The sequence below is a fragment of the Calliopsis andreniformis genome, chromosome 6 (genome assembly GCF_051401765.1).
Source record: "Calliopsis andreniformis isolate RMS-2024a chromosome 6, iyCalAndr_principal, whole genome shotgun sequence".
Classification (NCBI taxonomy): domain Eukaryota; kingdom Metazoa; phylum Arthropoda; class Insecta; order Hymenoptera; family Andrenidae; genus Calliopsis; species Calliopsis andreniformis.
In genome coordinates this window covers 14,153,199-14,165,693 of record NC_135067.1, presented here as the reverse complement: position 1 = coordinate 14,165,693, position 12,495 = coordinate 14,153,199, and the positions used below count along the sequence as shown (strand labels likewise).

The following is a 12,495-nucleotide window of genomic DNA, read 5'->3' as shown; positions in this document are numbered from 1 at the left end:
AGTTAACCACCATGGGGGGATCACTGACGATCACTTCAAATATTCTATTATTCCACAAAGTGAAACAGTATTTTATCACGCGCTTATCATTAGACTGTGGATATTCATAAAAATTCATAGCTGAAGACATGGGACCTAAATAGAAATTTCCTTCACCCCTCAAGAATAACATAACGTCTGCATATTTTCAGAAATTGTGTTCTATACTTTACCTCTATTTATACGTTCACTCATAACTCACAAAATTTTCTGAACTCGTCAAGAAATCCTCCCGTGGTGGCACAGAAACGTAGACAACCTAGACAACTCAAGTTGAACGGATCTAGTCACTGGTTAGAAGCAGTCAGTAGTAAAAGAGATTCGTTGTCAAATTGACTTTTGTAATTTAACGTTTACAGTAATTAATCTAGTTACTAAGCTAAGATTGCCAACGAACCACGAGATTTTTAACGAACACTCGCGACGATTACTCAGCTTCCTGGGTCGATTGAGTTTAATTCTATTAACGCGCGATAGAGTGACGGGAACAGGGACAGTTGGCAACCTTAGCGGTGTTTAGGCTATAGTCGGAGTTTCGATCTGAAATAGAACACGTCGACCGAGTAAGCAGTATCTTTGTCCGTTGGAAGACAGTTTTTAAATGTCGTCTCAGTTTGATTAAATGGTTATAGACACAGTAGTACGAGAAGGGCGGTTTTCGAAGCTTGTGGCGATCCCAAACCACAGCCTCTGGAGTCGCCAGTTTCCATAGTTCCATAGACAAATTTGATAGAACAGTAGATTAGTGCGTAGATAGTACGAGAGTGATACCTTTTTTTGTGTGTCGTGTGTATATCCGCAAGACTTAACTGTTCGTATCTTTAACACCGTATATTATACGTACTTATATATATATTATACATATACATATTATATATCATCCTTTACATCGTACTGACTGACCTGCTGTGTACCTGCGAATAGTATTCTTTTAATACACTTAGCATTTCTTTGGTACCCGTTACATTCGACCGTAATTACTGTTTCAATTACCGTTGGAGTTATATACCTGACACTAGTCTTAGAACGCTAATTAGTTAATAGCCGAGTGAGACACTTATTTAACGCGTACGTAGTTTAGAAAATCCGACAGTTGAACGATCGACTATACTTTTCACCATATTGTTACACGCCTATTATATTCATGCGTTGAAGATTTACGATTGTTATTTATCGATATATTATATATATATTTTTATCATTGGATTACGTGTGTGTAGTTTAGGATGTTCAAATTACTAACCATACTTAAAGTGTTTCCTTTTGTTGACGCTTTTCGCGTTCTCGTCGCTGCACGAGGGTACACCAATTAACCAGCCCGCTGATTATAATCAATCTTAACCACCGACGTCACTGTTGATCGAGCACCGTGATTCGTCCAGTGTGTGTTGCTTCGTCGTAACGCTTGAATTTTCCAGGGTGAGAGACGCTTTCTCGCTGCACGATTGATCGGGTCGCGATCACCGAACGCCTGAAAAATAGGAAAAAAAAGAAAATGATCGCATTATTCAAGCAGGATAATTGCATTTTGGACGCCTCCTCGAAGCCCGCCGCTTCGAAGCAGTCTCGAAATGCCGTACACGTTCATTAACCGATCGCTATTATTCCCCTCTAATCGCTTGGTAAACCGCAATTTATTTTCTCCTCTCGCTTGCTGTACCAACCACGCTTTACTTTATCCCACTACAGTAACCGATGTATTTCAGAAAGATGTATTTTAACAGTGCCCCGAAATATATCTCCTGATAGCCGATCCTCGTCCGAGGAAAACGAATCGATGCTTGCGCAAGCATTACATGCTCCCTGTAATACGTACATAGAAGTATTCAGTTAGAGGCACACGTGTGTTTTATTACCTGTTTGTAGAATCCCGAGGCAACGTATCGATCTAGTATCTCGTCCTTCTGGACTACGTAGACAACGAGGCAGAGTTTGACATAGATTTTCCCTACGTCCTGAAGCTCCCATCGTGATTCCTCGTCAAAGGATGCTGAGGAAGATCGAGGAAGACAAATTGACTCTCAGTATCACATTTTATTTCTCGCTTGAAAATTCTTTCCCACAAGTGTTCCTTGTAAGTTCGAAATTCTCAGAGAAACGATACCCGCTGAGGTGCAAACCGAAGGGATTAATATCTCCGTCACTTCCCACGTATCAGTTTTTATTTCTCCACTTGGACCTCCGCTCATTAATCAAACCCGCGTCGACATCTCTTTACCTCCATTAATTCTCCGCAAGATACAACCTAATTCCATAAAAATATCGTTCGAGGCATCAGAAGGGTTTTGATTTATTTCCCGCAATTCGCCGCTTCGGTTTACCCGAGTCAGCATTAAATGGATCGAGGAATTAGTTGCCTCAGCAAACGACACGACGTCGGCCAGCGAGATCATTCTCCTGTCAGGATGTCACAATTTTCTTGCGCCCGTCCGATATTTCATATCCACCGAGTGGATTTCATTGCGCGGCTCCCCTTATCCGGACACTCAATCGTATCTACGTCAGCTGGAGATACACTCTCGAAATAGATGAACTCTTGGCCTAGATCTTTATGCGTCCGTCGTTCCGTTAAAAACGGTCGAACCCCTCACCTCTGTAAAAATTTCCATCGGTTTCAGGACCACCTTTCCAAGTGCGTCTGTGCGCGCCAGAGTGTGTGTGCGCTGTGAGCACCCCATCGCTTTCAGCATTGCTTCTTCTCGCGCTTGCAACCGTCTTGGTCGAGGATAGGAGAGCCTTGGGGTTTTCGTCGATACCCATGCTCGTGAAAATCCAGAAACTCGCCCGACTATTCCTCACACTTCCACACGTGGCTCCCCTTCTTTTCTATGAAACGTCTGATAAACGTCCACGGGCAAGGTTTTCCGGTTCATTCGTCACTCTGCCTGACAGCGCTCCGATTTCGTCCTTTATACCCTGCCCCAGTGTCGACGAACGAGGTTCTATTGTTCGAATATTTTTATTAAGTTCAATGTGCTATTTTTATTCATACATGAGTGGAATTTTGGGCTGAAGAGAGCCTTCCAAGTGTGAGGATTAATTTTAATGAGTCTTTGCTATTTTGAGAGTATAGAGGAATAAGGTTAAGAGATAGTAATAATTTAAGACACTTCATGCCTCTTATCTTTTTGTAAGATTTGAATACTTCAGCACATTATACTTCATCCCCTATATTTGAATTTAAGAGTGTGACAGTGCAGGAATTAATATAGAACAAGATTTAGGTCAGAATAAAAATTGAAACACATAAAATCGTTCTCCAATAATAGATAGAATTTTCGAGCTTCAAAACCACCCTCGAAGTCAATTGCATTTTTATAAAACGATTTCTTTTCGATTCTCCCAGATTTCTGGCTCATGACCGATGGTGTATCGTGCCTGCCACACTCGCACACGCGACTCTTCGCCCACTATCAGTTAATCGAATCGAGGATCGAATCTTCCTGGATCCTATTTACCTCTGCTACGATGCTCTCATTGGAAAGAAACATTGTACTAAATGTTTCTCGATAATTTTTCATTGTTTCCCCATATCTTCCAATCGGGGTAGCCCGTAATCCAGTGATGAACGTGTTCCACTCATCCGATACATTCTAACTACAGTATTTCCATTTATAGTCCAGAATACGGGGCAGGACAAAAAGATATGAAGTCACGTAAATCGTCACGCGATAGAGAAACGCGGAGAATATTCCTCCGCAGAGCGGCACTGGCCCGAAACTTCCGGTTCGAGCCCGACCAAGCCCGATAGAGACAAGCCACACCATTAAGCGGCGTGATACCCCATACAAATCACGTCGATCCGCGATTTATGGTCCGTTCACCCCCTCACGCTATCGTGTTATCAGTCCCGCCGGTTACAGTTCCTGAAACGAGATTCCACTCTGAAAATATTCCCTGTTTTCACGCCGTTTGAGCGGGGACATTTTTCTTCCGTATTAACGCCGCGTCTGTCCACCATGTTCCTTTATAATCTCCAAGCTGTCAGCTCGAACCTGAAGCAGTTTAGTGGACTTTCGAAGGACCCCCAACATTTCATGGCATTTTAATGCGATCATCTGTTGCATTGAACGCAAGATACTCCGGTACTCTTGAATTTCCCTTCCTCATTAAGTCTTATTAATTCATTAAGTCGCTCTTGTATAAAGTGGAGGTGTCTAAAGCTTCATTCTCACCTTCTACGAAGCTTCTCGTCTTCAAGCTTTTTGGGTTCACTTTGCACCACAGTCTCGTTAACCATTTACTACTAGCTACTCGGCACCACTAACCCAATTAACTCGGTGCTGGCTATAGCGACCTTTGGGTAACGTCTTTTTATGTTTCGTAGAAACTTTCAGCCACTTTCGTCCATCCCCACGCACTTTCTCCCCGTTCATCGATCACCGATAATTCACCCCTCATCCCCCCCCTCCGTGTATCTCGCCCTTGCTCGGTACGATCTCAACAATGCCCACGATTCACGCTGCATCCTCATTTTCCATTCTCTGCCTTTTCTCCGCGCCCTGTCCACTTTCCGCACCCCGAGCCCCTCTCTCCCTGCAGCGTATAGCCAGCGTTTAGACAGATCGCCTTTGCGCGCGCGACTTTTAAACCATTTACCCCGAGATCCCTTGTGTCATATATTTTTTTTCTCCCCTTTGATTCCGACGCTAAATGCTCCGACCGACGTCATGCACCGACGAAGGCTTTCCGTTTGTTTCCCGAAAAAAAAAAAAAAAAAAAAAAAAAAGGAAAAAGAGAAACGAGCGTACCCGAGGAAAAATTGCGAAGCATGACGTCAGACCGTCCGTATTCATCGACGGCACAAAACGCGCTCGGTGTTTATTCAGCTGGTTTAAAGGATCCCCGATTTTTGTTCCCCGCGAACGCGACGAAGTTTTTCTTCGCGAACGTTGAAATAAATTCTGCGTTATCGGACGCGCTCCGCGGCTCGGTAATTAATGCCTGGAGATTAGCATCATCGTTTGCCCCGTATTTAGTGGAATCGGAATAAATCCGTCATAAATATCGACCCTTCCAACAAGCGACTGTCGATTTACCTAGATTTATCGTTTCGCCCCTCGCGGATTTATTTTCAAAAGGAATCGCCATTTTTATTTCTTGGCAAGCTGTGCCCGACTGTAACCTGTAACCTTTTCGTTTTACAGTCGCCCACGCTTTCTACCCCCGACAAACATCATTTTATTCGCGCTCCCTCTTAGAATTGAATCTCTGAATGAAATCATTTCTGCGATCGATTTAACGTGACAAGTGTTCCGTGATTATTGAAGTACCATTTTTGATAGCTAGTTTACTAGCTCACTGGTTCCTGTGTAGACTTTTATCTCGTGTTCCAGTGGCCCATCTAGGTTTGTATTGTGTAATTTTGAAGTGCCCCGTGTAAGTTCGCGAGCAATTCGGAGAAGCACCGTGCAAGGTCTCGAGCAAATTTCAGTGAAACGTTTTTCTTTCACTCGTCACGTGCCACCCCCATCGCCCCCGCATCTTTTGTCTCTTTTTTTTTTGTTTTCTTTCACATTCTCAGCTCTCTTCTTGTTCTTTATTAATGTTAGGAGTGCCGGCAGTGTACTACCACGGAACCGGAAGCGAGAACGCAAGCCGCGCGTATACGGAGACACCGATGCAACACGTCCAAAGGACTGCGCTCCGGAAGAAATGTATGAAGTCGACGTTCACTTTGGATTTGGAACCACGCACCACGCTTTCCTCTCCTACTTTCTCCCTCTATCTCTCTGTTCTCCCTCATTCTCAACTCGGATCTCTGTTTTCTCTCGATCCCCATCTCTACTTCCTTTTCTTCCCTCTCGTTTTATGTCTTCCACCTCTTATCTCGAAAAATGTTCTCAAAAGATTCATCGTCGTTAGTTTAGCCGCCACCTCGACTCTCGAGAATCTCGTTTTATGGTTTTACATTCGGCCACCAGTTTCCAACCCCTCGATCGGGATCCATAACGTTTTTGGCCTCGTTGGGAAGTAATGGCGGCATAACGAGATCCGACGAGTGCCGCTCGCTACTCGACATCCAGCATTATCGTAACCCTTGCATCGATCGATATCCCTCTAGGTTCTGTTATTGCGCGATAAATATTTTACGAGCACTCGTCGCGAGACCACGGATACGCGGGACCGTCGACTTCGAGGAATTTCTGATTTCAAAGTATCGCGAAACGCGACAAGGGACAGGCATGTCGAACGTTTCTCGAGGCTCGATCGACTTGTTCGGTGTCTGTTTTCTTTCTGACGCGTGCATCCAGAATGGCGTTTCGCGACGACCATTGGAACTGCACCATCGACTAGGTCCCGACGAGCACCGATGGCAAAGGGTTACGGAGATGGGAGAAAGAAAACAACGGGACGAATGAGAACGGAGTGACACAGAGGGGTGTTTTAGTCGGGGGAGTCGAGCAAAAGAGCGAGGACGCTCGGCGCAGAGAGGATCAACGGCAAAGCAACACACATGGGACAATCGCGTGTCTGTCTTCCTATCGGCCATCGCTTTGACGTCACACAGATTTTTTTCTCTTCCTATTAATTAGCCACTAGAGCGTGCCATCAATTTTTGGGTGGTAAACGAAAGAGAGTAGCAAAGCACATGCGCGCTATGCATCAAGTGTGGAGCAGTTGTGATCAGAGTTTTATGTTTCAGTGGATCTAACCAACGGACAGCTCACCCCCAACAACAACACGCCCTTGCTCACGCAAGCACTTTCTGGTACGTCTCAAAGTTTTCCATTCTTTTCGGCTTCGATCCTATCCGCTTTCTTAATTTGTCAAGCGTTTACGAGGGAGCCCAGTCTTGTACAGGAGGGTTCAAGGGAAAGTCACCGAATTTTGATGGTGTATTCTACTTGAGTTCATTCTTGCTATATTTAAAAGTCACTCGAAGCTCAGACACAGATTTCCAGGAATTCGAGTAAATGTAGAGAAAGACTTTAAAAGTTTGAAAATTCGAAATTTCATGAGCTTTAAATATTTAAAAGTTTGAAAGTTCGAGATACATTTGAGAAGTTGAAATTTTCTATTTAAAGTATTTGAAAGTTTGTATTTTAAATATTTGAGAATCTGGAGATGCGCAAACTTGAATATTTCACATATAGTAAAAAATAGGGGTGACCGTACCCTGGTATACTAAGGGTTAAAAAAATGGAAAAGAGTATATGTATTGGCAATAGCTTCTTCTCTAAAAACTACTACAGATAACACAATAAAAATTCAAATAATTTGTATAGAGATTCATATAGACTACACGCTTGAAGAAAATCAGTAGTACAAGTCAATCACTTCGGTAACATCGGAGTACGACACAGCACATATTTACTCTCTGTACATTCTACGTTTCCATGAATTTGGGAACTTACCCATAACCCATAAAAACACAATATACAACCACTTCCACCAATAACAACCAGACACAAAAACTAATTTAGTAAAAAAGTCAGTTTCAATAATATCTATCAATTCACATCTCAAAACACATATCTGAAGAAGCATTTCCTATGCATATACATATAATCTCTTTTCATCTTCAGATCAAGTGGAATACACCACTAAAGTGCGAGCATCTATTTCTGAACCGCCCTCTACCTGTACGTCAGAATGCACGGCCAATCGGTTCGCTGGGAACGACGCACGGTTTCCGATTCTTGATAGCTTTTCATTATCGAGTCACGCGATAGAACGAAAACGATAGACCAGGTGAATCAGACGGAGATAGCTGGCGCTGGGCTTCTTACGAGACCCTTCGTGATTGCCAGATCGAGACGTAACTTCTGTACATGTATAGATGGGACACACGATATACATGCATAGAAGGACTCGGCATTACGGCACGCTGCAACTACGGGACTGGAACTCGTGTAATTCAATCCTCTTTCGTGATTCGATTCTCGAGCTTTAACCGAAACAAGCTTTGCATTACGCCGTAATGGCAAATTACAACCCTAATTCGACTCCTTCTGACGCAAGTACTAGCGCGTGTAGGTTCAACCCTGTTCGAGGAATTCGTCGAAGGTTAGCCAAGGTGGATATGATTGCTGTGTTCGAATACCTTCTTAGTTAGAGGAATGCAAGGTTTATTCTTCCATTTCTTCGTTCTCGGGCGGAGACTTAATACGACAGAGGGTGGAGGCAATCGCCTCGATATTTCTATCTGATAAATCGATAGGTATTCGTGTTTCAAGTTTGCATGGTATTCCACCATCTGAAAAATTAAATGTGCAGCAATTTTGTCCTAAAGTATAGTGTTCGAATGAAAGAGTATCACTCCAGAAGAAGCTCTAAACAATTATTTCTTACTATTCTCTGGAATCTCTATCAGAATTCAGTAATTAACAATCTCCTACAAAAGAACGATCCTCAATGAAGTATATTGCACACAGGAAGTCTCTGCGAAGAATGCTTCTTAAATAAGTAAAAGAGATCCGTCGCAATTCCCTCGAGGATTCTTTTTCTCAAGAATTCCCGCTAATTTCTCGAAAATGGCCCGTAGTTCCGAGCGCTTTTCACGGCACACGTCGTAAAAGGACTTTCTTCTTAACTCGCGAATAGCGGAGGGTAAGGAGGGTCGAGGGGGTCAGCAATCCAGCGAGCACGGGGGAAGAAAAGCGGCACGGAATTCTGAAAGGTGTCACACATGTAGGACGACGAGAAATGCCTGGAGCGAAATACGCCGACTCCACGGGCAAACCTTTTATTTTTTTCCCCCCTCTCCAACTTTCTTCCCTTTTTTTTTTATTCGGTGTTTCCTCTCTCGGGTCGCGGAATCTGGCCTGATCCGCTCGCTCAGGGTTGCCCCTGCGCCACCCCCAGCGTCTGCAATCTCCTCTCAAATAAATCAAACTTTTGAATCGCGCTCGGGCTCCCTCACCATCGACGAGCACCGAGCACCTACAGAAAACTTTGTAACCGGCCGCCATTGTCAAGAGTTTAAAAGCTGAATGGGGTTTTAGATTGTACATCGAGCGCTCTCGGTTTGTTATACTCCGCTCCCTGGCTTTTCTTCGAGCGAGTTTCGAATTCTTCGCGTTCCTCCCGCAATCTTCCGTCTTCTTCTTCCGCCCCGCCCCACCCACGCTGTCTTCTTCTTATTCGCCACCTTTCATTCGCCTTTCGCCGCCACGTTAATCAAGGGAACGTCAAATAGGCTGCAGGACACGCGGGAAGAAATCTAATCGACGTAAAAGTCGATCTGTGTAATCGAATGGAAGAAATGTTGATAGAGAGGCGTGGATACACTGACACACGCGCGATGCAAAATCCTGTGGGAAGTGGATTCCTAGGCTTCGGGTGCTTGATATAGTATGCTATCGTATCTTCGTTATTCTCATGGCCTCGTGTATATTTCTTATTGCTGGTCTATGGTAGTCGGTGCTGAAAGGAAACATGTGTAGAGCTCGTCCTCAAAGGAATATCGTGTACATTAATCTCCTCTGTCGTTTTGTTCGGCTGGTTTCATGGGGTTCCGTGGATATACAGCTTTTTCAGCTGAGCCTGGATGACAAGTCGTTAATTTATTCTTCACCCTGCTGAACTTCCATATAGAATTCCGGGATATATTTCAGTCTGTCGAGTCGTGGCTGCTAATAGGACGAGGAGCATTTATGACAGATGACCCACAAAGTCCACGTAATCGATAACCCTAGTCCCATGCGTTGCGATTGTCGCTTGGCAAGACTCGAGCGAATCGTTGCCCGTGTATCTCTGGCCAATTAAGCGTTGTCTGTGATCGCTATGTTCATTCCGCTTTGCATTGTGGTTGTATGTAAAGGGTATCCTGATGTTGGAGGAAAATACTCTGGCATGGATGATAAGTCGATTTAAATCAAATAGGTTACATGCATTATGAGATTTGTTTAGTTCTTACCAAACGAACTAGCTAAGAGTTGCTAATGTTTATCTGTTGTCTCGGGAGATACACTGATTCTAAAATGATTGAAATTAAATCTTCTGAACATTACGTAAGACTTAGAGAAAATTTATACCGAGATATCTCCAGATGACAGTGAGTAAAGCCAGATTAATCAGACAGTAAAAACAGACTGTGCATAACAGACAATCTGTCTTCTTATTCTTAACTAGATATACCAAAGCAGCTTTGATATTAAGACTGATCAATACTTATTCCATTAACACTAACCAATAGTCTCATTGCATACGTGACCTTTTTGATTCAAAATCGCTTGAAACACATGCTGAGAAGTATTATTCCATGCAGGACACTTTTCTTTTGTCGATCGTCGCTGTTTGCTCGCAAGCTTGTCGTTTTGTTATTCTACTCAAAGATGGGTAAATTCTAATCAGGAAATTAGTTCCTGATATTAGAGTAAAGTAATAATAATTAATTCCACAAGATATTATTAATAAAACCAATACTTTATCAAAAAGACAATTATCTGTTAATTACTTTGTCAAGACTTTACCCATGTATGATACTGGAATAACCAATTGCTTTGGACGAACGAGAAATAAAATTTTCTCGAAACAATTACAAGCGAATGATGCCCGACAATCTTCTGTCTTCTTTGGAATGCGCGCGCAAAGATTTGCTCCTTTTCCGTTTGTTTCATCGCATGTTACCTCTGTCGTAATAAAGGACTAACACGAACGCAGCGAGACGCGAGAACGCGAGAGCGCAATCCGGAGAAAGAAATAATTCCTCTTGCGAGCGAAAAAAAAACCAGGTCGTGTCGTACTAATTGCGAGAAGCACGTGCTCCGCGATCTTTCCGTGTTGGTCGCCCGCTACTGTCTCGTGCGATTGCGTAGCTTGTCCTGCCGACGTGGGTATGCAATATCTGTGCTGTGGCCAGTTTTTCTGTTGTTCCATCGCGCAAAAGCTGTCTTCTAATCCGCTTATCGAATATCCTTATTTGCTTCTCCCACGTTTACGTGTGTCACACGATTATTCGTCTCCAATGGAGGCTTTCAGTGTACCACTCTTTGTATTAATGTGTATTTTTGTTCTATCTATGTGTAACTCGTCTTCGTTTAATACGGAATATTCCACAGAGAAAAGGAAACGTAGATGATCGTGGAACTAACGAATCTCTTCGGAATTAAAATACAGAAGAAAGCACTAATTTCTTCTAGAAAATTCGCATTCGTGAATATATTGTGAAATATATACAAACATAGAAATATTAGTATCGCGGTATAGATTGTGTGAGTAACCATTGTAAAGTGTGCGTTGTGATATTTAGAAAATATAGCTTCGATAAACTATATACCTAAGCGCACTCGTAATATCACACAGAAATATATCTGATACCTAAAATCATTCATTCGAAAACGTAAAAAAAAAATTAAAAAAACATTGTAATTTCGCGATTACTGTAAACAAGTCGATCGACACGTTTGCCTTTCCAGCATGCTATTACAAAGTCTCCAATATAAACTATCTACCCCTAACTCCAAATACAATCAAAGGCAGTAAAAGACAATCGGAAGAGTGTCTACCACACAAACCACCTAATACACTCATCTCCCCTCGAAAGAACAATTTCCAAACGAAACCAGCCACCATTTTGCCCCAAACATCTCACTGGCAGCGACACTCAAAGATCCACCACCGAAACTCATCCAATTGTCTTTCGCCCGTGGTACCAGGGTCATGAAAGCGAGCAGGGCCCTCGAAGTCCAATCCCATTTCATTTAACAATTAATTTATTTGAACAGTTCGATCGCCACCGAAACAAGTTTCGATCACGGACCACGTAGAATATTCCCGTCGATCCGACAATAGCCGTCCCCTAAATACCGTGACAACACGCAGTTCCCTCTGAAATGGTCTTTCACGGCCTGTCGATCGATCGAAACACGCGTGCCGCGCGCGTCAGAGGATAGGAGGGCACGCCAGCACGGTTAATCGTCGGGCTGGTGCAGGCCGTAGGGCACCACGGGGAATGGTAAAAAAAATGAAGGGCGCGTTCGTTGCAGTGATGAACAACTACCAGGCGGCCGCAGCGCAGGCCGGATTTCCGCCAGCGTCGCCTCACGCGGCTGGCGGCCACGGCGGGCCACAGGCCCGGTCATTTCCTGCGGCCAACTCGCCGGGCCCCATCGACATGTATAGTTCAAGCGCCGCAGCCGCAGCAGCAGCCGCAGCCGCGGACTCAGCAGTCGCCAGCTACGTCCAGGCCGCAGCTAGCCCGCAGCCCCCTACGACCGCGTTCCCTGCGATCGCCGTGTCCCGTGCCGCCCCGCTCAACTACAGTCCCGTAAGTCCACTCTACGAGCCCCCTTCACGCCGTGACAGGGCCCGATATGGGAACAGTGTTCTCGAGCGCAACTGACTTTGGTAAGATTGAACCTCCTGGAGGTGTAATGGCACACTGAGGTTTTGGAGATGAAGGCAGTAGATATGGGTGTCTTGTTTGCTATGAGTAGATCGCGAATTTTTTGGAAAATTTCTAGTTTTGTGAATACATTCAGAGAAGTGGAATCTAAGTGATGTTTGGTG

The 12,495-nt window shown here is 44.0% G+C and overlaps 1 protein-coding gene across 9 annotated transcripts in view; it reads left to right on the top strand.

The window, feature by feature from the left end:
• The window catches only part of Rbp6 (RNA-binding protein 6), a 585,462-nt gene that overhangs the window by 570,140 nt on the left and 2,827 nt on the right, over positions 1 to 12,495 (top strand). For 2 of the 9 annotated variants that reach the window (XM_076381089.1, XM_076381086.1), the window contains 2 exons: positions 6,686 to 6,751; positions 11,973 to 12,253. The exons of 1 other annotated variant lie outside the window; for it this stretch is intronic. In XM_076381089.1, the coding sequence (XP_076237204.1) occupies positions 6,686 to 6,751; positions 11,973 to 12,253 (347 nt within the window). Of the gene's footprint in view, positions 1 to 5,591; positions 5,697 to 6,685; positions 6,752 to 11,972; positions 12,254 to 12,495 lie in introns of all 9 variants that reach the window. 6 more of the 9 variants (XM_076381090.1, XM_076381088.1, XM_076381093.1 and 3 more) reach the window with 4 other exon arrangements.